At 48.4% G+C, this 19,894-nt stretch overlaps 1 protein-coding gene across 3 annotated transcripts in view; it reads left to right on the top strand.

Moving 5' to 3' along the window:
* Positions 1-7,916, top strand: part of LOC119962749 (probable E3 ubiquitin-protein ligase HERC1) — a 594,360-nt gene extending 586,444 nt beyond the window's left edge. For all 3 annotated transcript variants that reach the window (XM_038790765.1, XM_038790766.1, XM_038790764.1), the window contains exon 79: positions 6,745-7,916. In XM_038790765.1, the coding sequence (XP_038646693.1) occupies positions 6,745-6,930 (186 nt within the window). In that variant the 3' untranslated portion in view covers positions 6,931-7,916. The remainder of the gene's footprint in view (positions 1-6,744) is intronic.
* Positions 7,917-19,894: the final 11,978 nt, after the last annotated feature.

Genomic DNA, 19,894 nt, shown 5'->3' with positions numbered 1-19,894 from the left:
TATAATCACGTCCTCATTGAGCAACGAAATGGGTCTGTATGATCTACACTCCATTGGGTCTTCCTTTTTGGGTATCAGCAATATGGTGACTTGTGTTGGCGTTGGAGGCAGGGTGCCCCCCGCTAGCCGGTCCGTGAACATTTCCTGCAGATGTGGGCCAGTGACGTTGCAAATGTTTTGTATAGTCCACCGGGAATCCGTCGGATCCTGGCGCCTTCCCCGCCTACATGGATATGATGCTCTCCGTGACCTCACCCAGTCCTAGTGGTGCTTCCGGCTCCCTCCGTCTATCGTCTTCCATGACTGACATGTCCAGTCCATCGAAGAATTGCATCATCCTGAGTCCCCGTCGGGGCTTTAGGTGGTTTACAGTCCCCAGTAGAAGGCCTCGAATGCTTTGTTTACATTTTTTGATTTGGCTACTAGTCTACCTCTGTTATCCTTTACCTGAGCTCTTTCCCTCGTGGCTGCCTGCTTTCTCAGCTGGTGAGTCAGCAGGCAGCTAGCCTTGTCTTCATGCTCGTAAAAGGTGCCCGGTGTCTTTAGTTGGTACACTGCTTTCCTGGTGGATAGCAGGTTAAAGTCCATTTGATGCTTTCTCCTCTCCACCAGAAGCTCTACAGTCGGGCCCTCGAAATACCGTCTGTCGACCTCCAGGATTGAGTAAATCAGTTTTTGCCTGGCCGCCCTCTTTTCCCTGTGTCTGCATGCCTTATAGGTGATATTTTCCCCCTAATAACAGCCTTCAGTGCCTCCCAGAACGTGGAAGGTGAAACTTCCCCATTCTGGTTGTTAGTGGTGCACTCACCTATGGCTTGTGATATTTTCTGGCAGAAGACCTTGTCGGCCAAGAGGACCGGGTCCAACCTCCGTGTGGGGATTTGGGCACGGCCCGTCTCCAACCTCGCATCCATGTAGTGTGGAGCATGGTCAGAGATGACTATCACAAATTATTCCGCTCTGACTATTTCTGGAAGCAGCGATTTCCCCACTACAAAGAAGTCAATGTGGGTGTAGACCTTCTGGAACCGCCAAGGGTCCACTGCCCCCATCTGCTCCATAAATGTTCCCAGTTCCCTAGTCATGCCTGTCGTTTTCCCCTTTCTGGGATTTGACCTGTCCGTCCTTGCGTCCTGTACACAGTTGAAGTTCCCCCCCCCCCCCCCCCCCCCCCCTGCCCAATGATTATTTAATGCGTGTCTATGTCGGGGATTTCGCCATTGTCTTTTTTTATAAATTGCGTGTCATCCAAATTGGGCGCTTACACGTTCACCGGGACCACGGGTGTCCCGCCACAACACCGCTGACCATGACGTACAGTGCCCCTTGGTCCATAACCATCCTCACCGCAGTAAACATCATCCTCTTCCAGTATGACTACCCCTACCCCTCTCGTCCCATAGTATGAATGGTAGGTCTGTCCCACGCAGCCCTTCCTTACCACCAGTCAGTCCTTCTACTTCATATCTGTCTATTGGAGGAAGACTAGGTCAGTTTTCATGCCTTTCAGGTGGGCGAAAACTCTTGATATTTTCGCCTGTCGTTCCAGGTAACTATCCTAACGGCGGGGTTTTGTGTCCACCCTCCCTCCTGCGGGATCCACCATACTTGCCTTGCACCCCTGTAATCCAGGGTTTCCCTTTGTTAGGGGGGCATCCATAATGGCCATGGTCGCCGTTCTCAGCATGATGCCGGGCTCCTGTCCTTTGTCCAGGGACCACCCAAAATGGCTGCCAACAATGAGTACGCCATGCGGGTGAGCCCCTGCCCTCTGGGATTTCCCTTTGATCAGGGGCCCTCTTAGGTGCCTGCTTGCGATGCCATCTTGTTCCGCATTTCCGATATTGACCTGCTGAAGCCAGTCTCGAGCCCATCCAACCCCCCCTCATTATTGTCTCTTTCCCCGTGATTTTGGTTTCCCCTTCTGCCCCCACCCCACCAAACCCCCCTTCTTCTGTCTATCCCCATGCCTTCCCCCATCGCTGTGTCTCTCCCTCTCCCCCCCCCCCCCACCTTCCCCCACACCAGATGCGCTCTCCCCGGTGGGCAATAGGACGCGGCCCCCTACCCAGGGTTGATCTGACCCCCCCCCCCCATCCTACGGCCGCTCTGCTCGTGTCCCTGTTGTTTCCTCCTCACCCTCTCCTGCACTCTGCTGTCCTCGCCCCTTCCTTCCTATGAGCTGCTTCCTCTTCATAGTGAGACGATTCAGTCCTGCACAAAATTGTCTGTCTTCCTTTTGTTTTCACCGTGTCTTTCTCACTGCTGCATCTCTTGCTGCCCGTTCTGGTTGAAAACTCACCACTATTCTTAGAAGTCCCCCTATACCAAAAAGGGCCGACATTCTAAATGGTGAAAAGGGATTCTCACTCTCCGATGTAGGCTTCGGTGGGTGCTATTCAGGTCAAACTATATTTTCAAGTTATCCCCGGGTATAACCCATACCTTCACCGAATATTTCATCTACTTACCACTTAGTAGCATCGATCCTGGATCCCGCATTGCTAAGTAAGTAAAGTAGACTTTGGAATAACCACTGTTTCAGGTTAAATTAAGTTATTTTATTATATTTTTTCTTTTAAAAGCTGCAATCACTTTCTTTACAGAAAGGTAAAAAGATCTTGATTCTGGATCCTTCTGGTTGGTTGAAGGGACCTTCAGGCCCAACATGACAATCAATCTTTTTAAAATCTGGTCTTCTTTAGATATATTCGCTGGTGAGCTCGGTTGCCTTGTCCTATCTTTCCCATGTACCGAGCTGTGAGAGCTGACTCTGCTGGCTGTCTCTGAGCTGACTCTGCCTCCTCTTTAAGTTCTAGTCGTCCTTAGATGTATTAGCTGTTTTAGCTCGGCTACTATGTCTTATCTTTCCCATGACCGAGCTGACTGTAAGCTGACTCTGCTTGCTTCTCTTGTTCCTTCTCTGCTTCTCTCCTCTTTCTGAGTTCTGGTAGTTCCTGCCCTGGTCTCTGGGTTTATATTCTCTTTCTAACAGTTATTAAGTTTTTATGACCTTATTGTAAAGTAACTTTTATTTCACTTGGATTATAAAAAGTATCTTTGATTGAAACATTCTAATACAACTAAGTATTCATTTTGACATGACCTCACCTCTCAGGTCTCTGGTTACATTGTTTCCTTTGTGATGTTCAAAGTTCCTTTTTGATATTCAAAAATGCTTTGGTTTCAAGAGGTGTTACTTTTAATTCCTGTCATTTCTATAGTTTTATTTTCCAATTGTGTCCCCAGCTCATAATTTTGACTTTGATTTTGGCTTTAAATTATGTTTCTCGTAGATGGATAGTCTCCAATTTTCTTTAATTTGCCTGGTGTTAGCAGAATTTCACACCTAGAATTGTCATCAAATTCAACTGAACCTCATCCTTTCCTTTCCAGCTGCTTACTAAGATAGTTAATTTCAATGAAGGTGTGAATCATTGCTTTTAGCGTAATGCTAAAAATCCACTTGGTTATAATTTGAAAGGTTTACATTTATCACTTAGCTCAACTGAAACCCTCATCCATGCTTTTCCAGATGCTTACTATGATAGTTACTTTCAATGAAGGTGTGAGCCATTGTTTTTAGCTTCATACAAAAATCCTGTGTATTTACTTCGGAGAAGGAATCTGCATTTTATAATCCTGCTCTTTGCAGCTGCTGTTAACCCTTCGTGGGATATTTCACTGTATCCTCTCATGTTTCTCTCAGACCAGATATTGCCAGACTTCCATGCTTCAAATTACACATCTTTCCATATTATCAATTACACCGTCCAGACCATTCTTATGGATGAAAGTAAACAATATTCTTTGCCCTGTTAAGCTACCCAGAGCCTGGCTCAGAATAACATCCCAAAACTGAATCTGACCTTCCTCTTCTATAGGGCCACATTTGCGTGGTTAAATTCGGCCCTGTACTTTACCAGGTCCTAGTACACTTATGTTATGTCCCTCCCAGTTGCATTTGTCTGTCGAGCCCAGCAAAGGATCCTTTCTCAGTCCTGGTATTTGTGCAGCTTGGCTATTATCGCCCTTGGCTGTTCCCTGCCCTGAGCTTTGGTTAGAGCGACCTGAGGGCCCTGTCGATCTCTAGTGGTTTGGGGAAGCTGTCCCTCACAACCAGGTTGCCCAGCAGTTAGACCATGTAGTCGGTTGGGTCCCTGCCCTCGATCCCCTCTGACAGGCTCATATCTGAATGTTCTGCCTCCTCGACTGATTCTCCTGGTCCTCGACCTTCCCTTTCATGTTCCCGAGTCACCACCAACCTCTTGATCTCGGCCTCCAGATATGGAGGTGGGGGAGCTTGTTTTCAGGGTTGCCAGTCTCCCTCTCTCGGGGGAGGCTGGGGACCCTTCGCCTCATGGGTCCACCAACCCACTTGCTCACCACTCCTGACCCTTGCTGCAATTCATGGTGTTCCTGTGGCTTCGAGCTATTACTCCCTGCCATTTTGTTATTCGTACTATTGTTGAGCATGAGGGGATGTTTAAGTCTGATTTTTTGGGCTAAATTCAGCCAAAAGTGCCTATTTTTCTTTCGTATGGAGAACAGCCACCTGATGTGTGACTACTCATCACATCCACATCACCGAAAGTCACCATAAATCAGTGAGTACACGTCAGTACAAAAGACAAGGCTGAAGCATTTGCAATAATCTTCAGCCAGAAGTGTCAAGTGAATGATCCATCCTGTGGTCCCTAGCATCACAGCTGCCAGTGTTCAACCAATTCAATCTAGCTGCATGATATCAAGAAATGACTGAAGGCACTAGATACTGCAAACATCGTGGATCCTGACAATATCCCAGTAATAGTGTTGAAGACTTGTGCTCCAGTATAACATTGTCTCTAGCTCATCTGTTCCAATACAGCTGCAATACTGACATCTATCTGGCAATGTGGAAATTATCCAGATATGTCCTGTCCCACAAAAAGCAGGTCAAATCCAATCTGGCTATTTACCATCCCATTCGCTGCCTTTTAAACATCAATAAAGTGCAGGTGCAGTTTGTGTTTTGCCAGATCGATTTAGCTCCTTACCTTATTACAGCCTTAATCCAAACAGGGACAAAAAGGCAGAACTCAGGAGGGGAGTTGAAAGTGACTGCCCTTGGGAGCAAGACAACATTTGACTGAGTGTGGGATCAGGGAGCTCTGCCAAAATTGAAATCAATAGGAATCGGGGAAAACACTCCAGTGGTTGGAATAATGCCTAGTACAAGATGGTTGTGGTTCTTGGAGTCCAATCATCCCAGTCCCAGGAAATCACTGCAGGAGTTCCTCAGGGTCGTATCTGAGGCCCAACCATCTTCAGCTGCTTCACCAATTATCCTCTCTCGTTACAAGTGGGAATGTTCACTAATGATCAATGATTGCACAATGTTCAGCACCATTCACAACTGTTCGGATACTAAGGCAGTCTCTGGCCTTATGCACAAAGACTTGGACAACATTTAGGTTTGGACTGTAATATTCACTCCACAGGAGTGCTCAACAATAAAAATCTCTAACAATATCCAACTACCTCCTCTTGACATTCAATGGTATTACCATCACTGAATTCCACACTATCAACATTCAAGTGTTACCAGTGACCAGAAACTGAACTGGACTAGCCATGTAAATAATGTGGCTTCAAGAGCAGGTCAGAGTCTAGGAATTCTGAGACAAGTAACTCACCTCCCAACTTCCCAAAGCCTGTTCACCATCTACAAGTCAGGAGGGTGATGAAATACTTTCCACTTGTCTGGATGAGTGTAGTGATAACTACACTGAAGAAGCTCAACATCATCGAGGTCAAAGCAGTATGTTTGATCGGCATCTAATCATTACACCAACATTTATTCTCTCAACCATACCAAGGTTCCTTTGACAGCACCTTCCAAACCTGTGATTTCTATCACCAAATACTCCACAAGTGGCAACCGACACTTGAGATTACCACCACCTGCAAGTTCCCAAAAAGCACACCATCCTGATTTGAAAACATATCACCGTGGCTTCACTGTCACTGGATCAAAATCCTAGAACTCCCTCCCTAACAGCACTGTGGGTGTACCTCCACCACGAATTGCAGTGGTTCAAGAAGGCAGCTCACCACCACCTTCTCGGGTGTAATTAGGGATGGGCAACAAATGCAGGCCCTTCCAGCAATATCCACATCCAGGAGTAGAATAAAATGCAGCAGGAATAACTAGACCAGTCATAGAATGCCTACAAGTGCAGAAGGAGGCCATTTGGCCAAACAAGTCTGCACCAACCCTCTGAAGGAACAGCCTACCTAGACCCTATCCCCATATCCTGACCTAACCTCCCCATCTTTGGACACTAAGGGGCAATTTTTTAGCATGCCCTGTCCACCTGACCTGCACATCTTTGGACTGTGGGAGGAAACCGGAGCACCCAGAGGAAACCCACCCAGACACAGGAAGAACATGCAAACTCCACACAGTCACCCAAGGCCAGATTTGAACCTGGGTGCTTAGCATGGTGAGACAGCAGGGCCACTGTGCCAACAAGCCCCTTAAGCTGTATGATCTTCCTGAACTCCCAGTCCTCCTCATCTGAAAATAGCTAATAGTTTGTATCTTGTTGCCATCAAACTTTCTGCCCCACAAATGTACATCAGTAAAAAATTGCACTTTCCAAATACTAAACTGATGTTCTTCACAGTTTCATGTTCTGTTTATAGCATATATACCATTTTTATTCTATTAACAGTTTATCTTGTCATTTGATTGTACAGCCAGTCGATGGTCTTCCGACAGCCCAGACCTGCTTCTTCCAGCTTCGTCTGCCTCCTTACTCAAGTCAACAGGTGATGGCAGAACGTTTGCGCTATGCCATTCAGAATTGCAGATCAATTGACATGGACAACTACATGCTCTCCAGGAATGCCGACACTGGAGAAGGTTCAGACAATGACTACTGAGAGCTGTTACTTCAATTCAACCACATCCCCCTGAAAAGCAATGTTTCAATCTCAGGAGAAGAAAACATGAACAAAGCAGCTTACAGATAGTCAAACATTTTTAAAAATTGATCTTTTCTACTTTGCAGGATAAGCACTTGCTCCATCACAAAATGTTACACCAAAAATGCACCAGTGTTACCTTTTTTTAAAAAAAACGTTTAGTTTGACTTCGTGCACTACTTAAGATCAGGAATTATCTATATCCTGTAAAATTGTAAAATGTTTTTTTTGAAGAAAGCATGTACATGTGGTTAAGTGATTAAGTGCAGCACTTTGCCTAATTGAAGCATCTTGTGTACAGGACCAGGGTGGATGATTGCCAAACCGTAACCTGATTATGGAAACTTGACTAAGTGATTCTGATTCTTTGGTGCAAAGATAATTTTCCATACCACACTGAACAATAAAGGATCCGGCGTGTGCTAACAACATGCATAGCATTTTCGTCTGTGGCTGATGCATGATCATGATTGGTACTGACTGAGGAAATGATAGTTAAATACTTGATAGAAAAAAAATTGTATCTTAACACATGAATATAATACATTCTATTTCATAGAGCTAGTTCAGTGGGAACAAAAGTAATTATTTATCCCTCAGTTATTGAACTGATTGCAAAATTACGCAGATTTTATTTCAATTTAGCTATAATGATTATGCAAAGTTAACTGATACAATGCCAAGAAAGGTTTTACCAGTGCAATAATTTTCAGGAGTGATTTTTATTTTAAATCAAGGGTTGCTGTCTATGCTAATCAAAAAGATACTTCTGATCTCCCACTTCAGAAATGAATAGTTTCAGAATATCAAGGAATAATATTTGATCATCATAACGTTCCTGAGCAACATTCCCAGCAGCTGGTAACTCTACATATTCACCAGTATCTGATTCACTTTAACAATTTAAAAGCTGAAATAATAAATCAACAAACCATGCTTCCAAATTTCATCTGTGGTTTATTATTAAAGCATTTCCACTGGCAGAGAAAAACACTTTTGTTCAGAAAATATGAAATATTTCAACAGCGTTCTTGTAAGCAATGTTGTCATCTTACCAATGAATAAATCTTGATAATAGCCACTGATAAAATAGAATGACATTACAATCTTCAGTTTTAAAACTAAAGTAGAACATAACAGTAGACTTCATTCAGCAGTTGAGCTTTTTGGAATGAGTGATCCTTTACATTGTTCTCAGTCAATTGTCAACTATAAAAAGTGACCACGGAATGAATAATTTGATGAAAAGTAAGCCAAATGTTATCACTCAGTTTCTTCCAGGTTGCTCAATATTTGTTTGGGCCCCATCTCTATTATTCTAGTATTGTATTATCAGACTTACTGTGGAAGGTGTTACTTCAATCAAGGAAAATGTAAGGTGATTTGGAAAATGGAATTGGGAAGAGTGCTGCTTTGGCTGAGTGACAGTGCATTTTGGAATTGGGTGAAAACTGGGTGTTAGGTGGAACTGGGAGAAGGTGAAACTGGCAGCTGAGGCTACAAGGGAGAGAAGTGACTGCCAAGTCTCCAGGGAGCAGAGTCGGAGAGCGGAGTTCCAGACACCGCAGTGGAGAGAACAGCTGACCGGTAATTAGATTGCAACTGGGGAAGGTAAGGAAGTGCTGTTTCTCTCTCACACACACTATCTCTCTCACTAAAACTGACAGAGCTCCAACAGGGGGATCAAACAAAGGACATCACAGGAAGGCTGTGATTTGATTGGCTAACAATCAGTGTTAAATTTGAAAACCCACTTTATTAATTGCTTTCAGACAGAGGTAAGAAGGAGAGATTTAAAAAGAAGTTTCTAAAAAAAATAATTAGGGGTTAAAAAAACGAATTAAATAAAATAGACATGAAGCATTAGGTGATGTGTTATTTCTGTGTGATGTCGGAGCTGGTGGGCCCCATTGTGGTTCCCAGTGAACACTTCTGTAGTATGTGTTGGTTTCTTGAGGAACTCCAGCTCAGAGTTGATGAGCTGGAGATTTTGACAGAAATCTTTGGATCCTCACTGTCTTCAGGTGATGTCCCGGAGGACTGGAGAATAGCCAATGTTGTTCCTTTATTTAAGAAGGGTAGCAAGGACAATCCAGGGAATACAGGCCATTGAGCCTTACGTCAGTGGTAGGGAAATTACTGGAGAGAATTCTTCGAGACAGAATCTACTCCCATTTGGAAGCAAATGGACATATTAGTGAGAGGCAGCATGGTTTTGTGAAGGAGAGGTCGTGTCTCACTAACTTGATAAGAGTTTTTTTCGAAGAGGTCACAAAGGTGATTGATGCAGGTAGGGCAGTGGATGTTGTCTATATGGACTTCAGTAAGGACTTTGACAAGGTCCCTCATGGTGGACTGGTACAAAAGGTTGAAGTCACACGGGATCAGGGGTGAGCTGGCAAGGTGGATACAGAACTGGCTAGGTCATAGAATGCATAGAGTAGCAATGGAAAGGTGCTTTTCTGATTGGAGGAGCTGTGATTAGTGGTGTTCCGCAGGGATCAGTGCTGGGACATTTACTGTTCATAGTATATGTAAATGATTTGGAGGAAAATGTAACTGGTCTGATTAAGTTTGCAGACGACACAAAGGTAGGTGGAATTGCGGATAGTGATGAGGACTGTCATAGGATAATGCAGGATTTAGATTGTTTGGAGACTTGGACGGAGATATGGCAGATGGAGTTTAATCCGGACAAATGTGAGGTAATGCATTTTGGAAGGTCTAATGCAGGTAGAACCCTCAAAAGAATTGAAAGTCAGAGAGATCTAGGTGTACAGGCCCACAGGTCACTGAAAGGGGAAACACAGGTGGAGAAGGTAGTCAAGAAGGCATACGGCCTGCTTGCCTTCATTGGCCGGGGCTCTGAGTATAAGAATTGGCATGTCATGTGGCAGCTGTATAGAACCTTAGTTGGGCTACACTTGGGAGTATAGTGTTCAATTCTGGTCGCCACACTACTAGAAGGATGTGGAGGCTTTAGAGAGGGTGCAGAAGAGATTTACCAGGATGTTGCCTGGTATGGAGGGCATTAGCTATGAGGAGCGGTTGAATAAACTCGGTTTGTTCTCACTGGAACGACGGAGGTTGAGGGGCAACCTGATAGAGGTCTACAAAATTATGAGGGGCATAGACAGAGTGGATATTCAGAGGCTTTTCCCCAGGGTAGAGGGGTCAATTACTAGGGGGCATAGGTTTAATGTGTGAGGGGCAAGGTTTAGAAGAGATGTATGAGGCAAGTTTTTTTACACAGAGGGTACTGAGTGCCTGGAACCCGCTGCTGGAGGAGATGGTGGAAGCACGGACGATAGTGACATTTAAGGGGCATCTTGACAAATACATGAATAGGATGGGAATAGATGGATACGGACCCTGGAAGTGTAGAAGATTTTAGTTTAGACGGGCAGCATGGTCAGCACAGGCTTGGAGGCCCGAAGGGCCTGTTCCTGTGCTGTACTTTTCTTTGTTCTTTGGAGTCTGAGCTTCAGACACTGCAACACATCCGGGAAGGGGAGAGGTACCTGGACACTGTTCCAGGAGGCAGTCACGCCCCTGAGAATAACTAACCTAAATTCAGTCAGGGTCAGGGGGGTTTGGCTGCGGGTGAGGCAGGTAGAGGGATTCAGAAGGTAAGGTTGCAGGAGCCTCCGCCTTTATCCCTGTCTAACAGGTTTGAGATTCTTGCACCGTGTATGGACGGGAATGAAGACTGCAGAGAGGATGAGCAAACTGACCACAGCACCGTGGTAAAGGGAACCCTTCAAGTGGGAGGAGAGAAAAGAATATAGTCGTAATCGGGGATAGTATAGTTAGAGCATTGACACTGTTCTCTGTGACCAGGATCGACAATTCCAAAGATTGCATTTCCTTCCTGATGCTCCGGTTCAGGATATCTCATCTGGGCTGCAGAGGAACTGGGAGTGGGAGGGTAAAGATCCAGTTGTCGTGGTCCCTATTAGTACCAATGACATAGCAGAAGCAGGTATGAACAGCTAGGAGGTAAATTAAAAAGCAAAACCAAAAAGGTAATAATTTCCAGATTACTACCTGAGCCACAAGCTAATTGGTATAGGATCAATAAGATTAAAGAGGTAAATGCATGGCTGAAAGGTTGCTGTGGGAGAAATGTGTTAGAATTCATGGACACTGGCACCAGTACTCGGGAAGTGGGGACCTGATCCGAAGGACTGTAGATTGGGCTTTAAACTAAATAGGGGAGGGGGATTCAGTTGTAGGGGAAACTAGAAACCCCAATTTAAAGGAAGAGGTAAAGAGTGCAGGTTAGCAATGTGGTGGTTACCAGAAAATAAAAGTGAGGGACAAAACAGGCGCTGTCAGTATGCACCAAGGAATTATGGAAGAGTAGGTAAATCCGACATGAAAACAAATATGTGCTTTGTATCTAAATGCAAGAAGCATTCGTAACAAACCTAATGAACTAACAAGACAAATAGAAACAAAAGGTTATGACTTGGTGGGGATTACTGAAACGTGGTTACATGGAGACCAGGGGCGGGATTCTCCGGTCGCTGATGAAATGGCGTTTGGCCATCAGCTAGAGAATCCCCGTTTGTGCCAAAATCAGGGGCGGTACTGTTTTTGCGATGCTCCGCTGAGTACACCGCATGCTGTCGGAACTACCTCAGGATGCTACCCTGAGGCCCTCCCCAATGCTCTGCCCCCGATGGACTGAGTTCCCAACAGCGTGGGTCACTCATCCTTTTTTTCATGAACCCGGCGTGGTGGCTGCAGACTGAGTCCAGTGTTGCCCGTCGGGGAGCCGTTCTGCAGGCAGGGGGGCATTGGTGGGGGCTGGGGGCAGTGGCGAAGAGCCTGGTCAAAGGGGGGGAAGTTTTTGGCAGGCCGGATCGGCGCACGGCCAGGGCACTGGCAATTCTCTGGCTGTATCTGCAGGTAAAGCTTACACTGCGTGGCTGCTAAGTCCCTACCAGACGGGGGATCGGTGCAGCTTTTGCACCGTTTCTTCTGGCGTAAAATGCCAACGTCAGCACTTAGGCTTCAAATCGGAGACTCCAGACCGAGGTCTGGGAATTGGAAATCCAAGGGTACGAAGTATTTTAGAAAGATAGGGTGAAACGAAAAGGAGGTGGTGTAGCTCTGATGGTGATAAAAGGGATCAGTGTTGTAATGTGAAATGGCTTGAGCACTGGAGATCAAGATGTCTAATCAGTCTGGGTGGAAATAAAAAATAAAGAGAAGTCCTTGGAGTAAACTGTAGGTCCCCAAACAATAGTTCTACAGTGGGGCACAGTACAAACCAGGAAATACTGGGGATTTGGAAGAAAGGTACGGCAATAATGATGATTTTAATGTGCACATAAACTGGAGGAATCAAATTGACAAGGGTAGACAATGGAGGCAGAATTGATTGAAATGCATCAGAGATTATTTCCTGGTACAGTAATGACCTCATAGTTAAGGATCCACTCGGGAGTAGTGACCATAGTATGGTAGAATTCAAGATTCAGTTTGGGGGTGAGAAAGTAGTCGCACACTAGTGTACGGGAATTAAACAAAGGAAATCACATATGTTTGAGGACAGATTTGGCCCGAACAGACTGGGCAGGAAGGCTAAAAGGTAGGACAGCTGATGAGCAGTGGCAGTTGTTTGAGGAGATACAATTCCTCACAACTAAAATATATCCCAGTGAGGAAGAAAGATGGGAAGAGGGGTAAAGAAAATCCATGGCTAAACAAGGAGGTCAAGGATATAAAGATAAGAACTAAGTTATATCGAATTGCAAAGGCCAGTGGCAGGCTGGAAGATTGGGAAACATAAACAAAGGGATACTAATAAAGTAATTTTAAAAAGATCAGGGAAATTACAAAAAAAACTAGCACAGAATATCAGAAAGGATAACAAAAGCTACAAGTACATTTTAAGGTGAATGTTGGCCCCTTGGAAGATGAAACTGGTGAGTTAATAAGTGGGGAACACAGAAATGGCAGAGATTCTAAATCAATACTTTGCCTCAGTTTAGGCCTATACTCTCAAGGGGGAGATCTAATTGAGGTATGCAAGATGCTAAAAGGTATAAAGTAATAATCTTTATTGTCACAAATAGGCTTACATTAGCACGGAAGGGGCAGGACGGTAGCACAAGTAGCGCCAGGTCCCAGGTTCGATTCCCCATTGGGTCACTGTCTGTGCGGAATTTGCACGTTCTTCCCGTGTCTGCGTGTGTTTCCTCCGGTTTCCTCCCACAGTCCAAAGACGTGCAGGTTAGTTGGATTGGCCATGGTAAATTGCCCTTAATGACCAAAAAAGGTTAGGAGGGGTTATTGGGTTACGGGGATAGGGTGGAAGTGAGGGCTTAAATGGGTCGGTGCAGACTCGATGGACCGAATGGCCTCCTTCTGCACTGTATGTTCTATGTTCTAATGTTCTAATATATTAACACTGCAATGAAGTTACTGTGAAAAGCCACTAATCACCACATTCTGGCGCCTGTTCGGGGACACTGAGGGAGAATTTAGAACATCCAATTCACCTAACAGCACATCTTTCGGGACATGTGGGAGGAAACCGGAGCACCCGGAGGAAACCCAAGCAGATACAGGGAGAACATACAGACTCCACTCAGACAGTGACCCAAGCCAGGAATCGAGTCTGCGACCCTGGCGCTGTGAAGCCACAGTGCTAACCACTGTGCTACCGTGCCGCCACACGTGGAGCTGGTGCTTCCTCGTGTGGGGCATTCTAAAGCGAGAAGTCATAATCTTAGAACAAGAGGTAGCAAAGTTAAAACGGATTTAAGGAAATACTGCTCCCAAATAGTTGTGAATCAGTGGAATTCACTACCCCAGAGTGTGACAGATGCATAGGCAGTTCGTAAATTTGAGGAGCGAGACAGATTTTTTTATTGGTAATGGATTGAAGGGTTATGGGCAGGACGGTGCAGTTGAGGCCAGATGTGATCAGCCATGATCACATTTAAGGTGTTTACGCTTGGGAGCCTAAATTGCCCATTCCTGCTCTTAGGTCATGTGTTCAAGGGAGGAGATACTCTGGCTGACTTCAAAATCCAGTTCTTGGTCTGCAAGATTGTAGGTAGCAGATGAGAAACATATTAGCCATGATAATAATGATGATTTTAATGTGCACATAAACTGGAGGAATCAAATTGACAAGGGTAGCCTGGAGGCAGAATTGGAGCCATGATAGGATGGTGGAGTAGACTCTATTGGCCAAAATCTTCTCCTATATCTTGTAAACTTTTGAGTTTTTGAAGTGCATTTGGATTCATTTTTTTCCTACCAAGTTCAATCCTTCTGAGGTTGTTGACCATTTGTTCCACAGCAGCTTCCTGCTAAACTATTCTTTAAAAATAGTTAGGGGGTGGGATTCTCAGTTGGCTGACGCCGCAATTGCGAAACAATTGGGCGGAGAATCGGTTACGATGCCAATTCGTGGTGGGTGCCAATTTGACGTAAAATCGCAATTCTCTGTCACCTCAACAGCAATGTCAATGCATACCGGAATGCCCGTACAGTAAACACAGTTTGCATATCATTAGCAAGCCCGACCCGGTTTTCTCCAAGGCCTCCACCATTATTCTCCGATGGGCCGATTTCCCGACGGTGCAGTTCACTTGTGCTGGTGGCCCACCCAGGACAATGCCCACTGTAGCCCCAATGGAGGTCCTGGACAGGGGCCATGGAGCATATCCCTGACAAGGGCAGTGCCAGCCAATGGTACCCCTGGCATCAGGGATGGGCCAGAGGCCCCCACGATGCTGGCCACTGAAGGGCCCAGGATGATGGGACATGCGGGGGGCATAGTCCGCAGCGTCCGTTGGACTTGGCTGGGCACAGCAGTACGCAACATGTTAGTCTTGCACCACCTGCAGACAATGGATATTGGGTATCAGCCAGCAATGGTGACCTTCCTGCTAGTCGCTGCTGTGCTGGGGGATACCCTGCGGCTGTACGAGCTGGAGCTGCTCGATGAGGAGGAAGCTGCAGCAGCGGAGTGAGGGTCAGGTGGCAGCCGTCTAGGATGGAGATTGAGCTGCCCAACAGGCCGAGGAGGAGATGCCAAGGAGGTGCGCATGAGGCCCCGTGTGTACCAGCATTGCCTGTCATTCGAGGACCTGCCAGACCAGGCATGCCATCGAAGGCACCGGCTGAACAGAGAGACCGTGTGATATATCTGCCAGATGATGACGCACCTGACACTGCAGGGCTATGGGGGAGCACACGCGCTCCCAGTGGCTGTCAAGGTGGCAGTTACTTTGAACTTTTACGCCACGGGGTCCTTGCAGGAGCAGGATCTCACCGACCTCTGTGCATAGGTGCACCCATGCCATCACGGAAGCCCTATATGCCCAGGCAGCTCAATACATCCACTTTAATGTGGAACCAGCCCACCAGGTTCCCAGATGGTGGGGTTCACCGCCAACATGCCCCGTGTCCAGGTGGGGGGTGATTGACGGGATCCATGTCCCCTACTAGCACCTGCAGATGACAGGCCGCCCACAATATTTGCCCATTTCCCGCCCCCCCCCCCGGCCAATCGACATCCATCAGAGTACTGAGACAAGTTGTAACAGTGGTAACAGGTGTTAAACGTGCACAAATGTATACATAAACATACCCTCATCCCTATATCTAACTGTACCCTGCACTGGGCCAACTTAACTGCTGCCTAACTTTCTGGTCTCACGGGTCCCAACGCTATGCTTAGGTGGTTCCCCAGATGGTACAGCAGGAGTGGAGGCACTTTGCTGCGATTCCGACCCTGCAACCTGGGTCCCCATTGGCGGGCGTCTTCTGGGGTGACCGGGCCTGGATGGGAGGTGTGTCCCAGGTAGCATGGTGCTGCCCGCTGTCCACAGGATGCACGAGGGACAGGAAGGGAGGTGCTGTGGTATTTTGGCACCGCCCCATGTGGGAATCACAGCACAGGCCCCCTGAGGCTTCCCCACTGCCAGTCCTTGAGGCCTACTCTGGTCACGACCAGAGTCCACACGCTCGCGGACATGGGACACGTGCCGGGCTGAAGAATCGCCGCAAACGTGCCCCACGCCAGCGAGCGATTCTCTGAGGTGCGGAGAATCGGCACCATTTGCGGCGGCGCTTTGGCGCGGCGCCAGCCGTGGGCCACTGGAATCAGCGGGGCCGCCGATTCTCTGGCCGGATGGGCCAAGCAGCCGCGTGGATACGACAGAGTGCCACCGGCGCCGTTCACCCTGGTTGCTGCCGGCGAGAACTCTGCGCGAACGGTTGGGGGGCGGCCTGTGGGGGGAGAGGGGGGCTCCGTCCCTGGGGTGGGGGCCTCCGATGGGTTCTGGCCCGCGATCTGGGCCCACCCATCAGCGGGCCAGCCTCTTCCCCCGGGCCTATTTTCCGGCGTGAACCACTCCAGCGCCGTGCTGACCCCCTGTGGGGGACAGAATAGGTCATACCCGGGCCAGGTTTGCGCCGTTGTGAAACTGGGCCACGCTGTCAGGACCCAGAAATGGTCCAAGCTCCTGGGCGGGATTCTCAGCTTGATCTTGGTTTCGGACAATGCTCGGCACAACATCGAGGGCCGGAGGACCTGTTCTGTGCTGTACTGTTCTATGTTCAGTGGGGCTGCCAGCCAGACATCATTTGAGTGCCCTGATTGGGTCTCCCACTTCCGTGGTCTGTCCACCATCCTTAATTCAACAGGATTTCAGCAGGCAGTTTCTTAGTTGACTGCCTCTGGGAAGACCGCAACTGATATCCCACACCAGCCATTTATGGGTCCTTCAACAAGAATTGTCATGATCGCAATCAACTGAGAAAATCCTTATCTAAGTGGCTGGCACATTTGGAGACACAGGCCAAGGCTGGCAATGTCATTTGAAACTCTAGCCCATCCTCCATTATGACAAAAGGTGATGTACTGAAGTAGGATGAGAATATTTAGTTATATAGAGTAATTTCTGAACAGCACTTTTGGGAGTCATGGTAATCAACAAAGGGAACAAGCTAATTTTGTGAATATAGGTTTCTTAATATATTCTCCCCATTTGACAATTAGTGGACATGATAGACCTGTGGCGCTAACAATTATACTCAAAGACGAGAGACAAGTACAATAGAGGCTTTATTGCTGTACGATGCTATTCCTCCATCTGCAACTGTAGACTAGGGCCTGAGTGACTCACACGCATATTTATACACAAGCTCCCTGTGGGCGGAGCTAGCCGGCAGGGGCTTACCGGAGGAACCTGTATTACAGGTACAGGCATACATCCCCCTACTGCAAGTACACATAACTACAGTGGTTATATCATCACATTCACCCCCTGTAAAAAAATGAGTCCGGCGGGGGTGACGTGTAACTATAATACAAAGGATGAGCAATTTACAAGAGGGTCCAAACAAAGAAAACCAAGAGTCCATCCGGTTAGCAGGTTACAGGTTGAGCCGAATCGGCGGTCAAACGTTCCGCTGTGATCAGCGTAGCTGTGATGGCGACATCGGCACAGGCGGTGATGGCAACGATGGTGCAGGTGCTGGCTGCTGGCGGGATGACTCCGAGAGCGAGCCAAAATCTTCCGTGTCCTCCAGTGTGGGCAAGGGGACGAGGGATGGACCTGGTGGGGACGAATAGGGGGGTGCCAGGGAAAAGGAGGGTGGCGCAGGGGGAAAAAGGGGTGTGGGCATGGGATCGGCACATGAGGGAGCAAGGTCCCGGAGCGAGACTGTGTCCTGGCGGCCGTCGGGGAACTCCACGTAGGCATACTGAAGGGTGGCGTGGAGAAGGCGTACTTTGTCCACCAGGGGTTCCGCCTTGTGGTGCCGGACATGCCTACGGAGAAGGACTGGGCCTGGAGTCGTGAGCCACGTCGGGAGCGACACCCCGGATGTAGACTTCCTAGGGAAGGCAAAAACACGTTCATGGGGTGTACTGTTAGTTGCGGTGCACAGTAGCGACCGAATGGAATGGAGCCCGTCAGGGAGGACCTGCTGCCAGCGAGCGGCTAGGAGGTTCCTGGACCGTAGGGCCGGCTGGACGGCCCTCCATACCGTCCCGTTCTCCCTCTCTACCTGCCCGTTTCCCCGGGGGTTGTAGCTGGTCATCCTGCTGGAGGCGATACCTCTGTTGAGCAGGAAATGATGCAGCTCATCGCTCATGAACGAGGATCCCCTGTCACTGTGGATGTAGTCGGGGAAACCGAACAGGGCGAAAATGGAATCCAGGGCCTTGATGACGGTGGCAGCCGTCATATCCGGGCATGGGATGGCGAAGGGGAACCTAGAAAATTCATCGACCACACTAAGGATGTAGGTGTTGCTACCGACTGTTGGTCAGTGAGGAGAGTGAATCTCCTGCCGGCCAGGTAATGCCTCCAGTGCCGCACCGCTTCAACGATTGCCTGGGCTTCCTTTTCAATAGGGGAATGCCGAATTTCGGAGGCGTGGAGGGTGCGTGAAAAGAATGCCACGGATCTGCCTGCCTGGTTTAGAGTGGCGGCAAGTGCGACATCTGAAGCATCGCATTCTACTTGGAAAGGCAGTGTCTCATCTACTGCGTGCATCCCGGCCTTGGCTATGTCAGATCGAATGCGGGCGAAGGCCTGTTGTGCCTCGGCCGAGAGGGGAAAATGTGTGGACTGGATAAGTGGGTGGGCCTTGTCCGCATATTGTGGGACCCACTGGGCGTAATAAAAGAACCCAAGGCAGCGTTTGAGGGCCTTGGGGGAGGGGGAGCTCCATGAGGGGGCGCATGCAGTCGGGGTCGGGCCCCAGTAGTCCGTTTTGGACTACGTAGCCGGGGATGGCTAAGCGGTCTGTGCGGAACACGCACTTCTCCTTGTTGTACGTGAGATTAAGGAGAGATGCGGTGTGGAGGAATTTAGAAAGGTTGGCATCATGGTCCTGCTGGTCATGGCCGCAGATGGTGACATTGTCGAGGTGCGGGAAGGTGGCCTGCAGTCCGTACCGGTCAACCATTCGGTCCATTTCTCGTTGAAATACCGAGACTCCATTCGTGACGCCGAAGGGAACCCTAAGAAATTGGTACAGACGACCGTCTGCCTCGAAGGCAGTGTAGGGACGGTCCGATTTACGGATGGGGAGCTGGTGGTAGGCGGATTTCAGGTCAATAGTAGAGAAGACCCGGTACTGTGCAATCTGATTTGACCATATCAGAAATGCGGGGGAGGGGATACGCGTCGAGCTGCGTGTACCGGTTGATGGTCTGGCTGTAGTCCACGACCATCCTGTGCTTCTCCCCGGTCTTAACCAGTACCACCTGGGCTCTCCAAGGACTGTTGCTGGCCTCGATGATACCCTCCCAAAGCAGCCGCTGGACTTCGGACCTGATGAAGGCCTTGTCCTGAGTGCTGTACCATCTGCTCCTGGTGGCGACGGGCTTGCAGTCTGCGATCAGATTGGCAAAGAATGAGGGAGGTTCGACCTTGAGGGTCACGAGGCCACAAACGGTGAGGGGAGGTAGGGGTCCGCCGAATTTGAGAGTGAGGCTCTGGAGATTGCACTGGAAATCCAGGCCTAGTAAGAGTGACACGCAGAGGTTGGGGAGAATGTACAGACGGAAACGGTCGAATTCCACACCCTGTACAGTAAGTTTAACCAGGCAGAAACCACGGATCGGGACAGTGGGACCCGGAGGCGAGAGAGATCTGCCGGTTGGCGGGATGGACCGCAAGGGAATAGCACCTTACCGTGTCCAGGTGGACGAAACTCTCGGTGCTCCCGGAGTCGATGAGGCAGGAGGTCACGTGGCCGTTGACCAGCACCAATGTGGAAGAGGGTGCCAGGTTGCGAGGACGCGATTCGTCGAGCGTAACGGAGGGGAGTAGCGGGCAATCGGCGGTCGAGTCAGATGAGTCCGATGAGGAGCGGTAGCGACCTGTGTCCCGTGGCCCCGTCCCGGGCGGAGGACAAAACGGCGGCATCTGGAGTA

Source organism: Scyliorhinus canicula, chromosome 3, assembly GCF_902713615.1.
Source record: "Scyliorhinus canicula chromosome 3, sScyCan1.1, whole genome shotgun sequence".
NCBI classification, from domain to species: domain Eukaryota; kingdom Metazoa; phylum Chordata; class Chondrichthyes; order Carcharhiniformes; family Scyliorhinidae; genus Scyliorhinus; species Scyliorhinus canicula.
The sequence above is the reverse complement of the archived record's forward strand: the minus strand, read 5'-3'. Positions and strand labels throughout refer to the sequence as shown.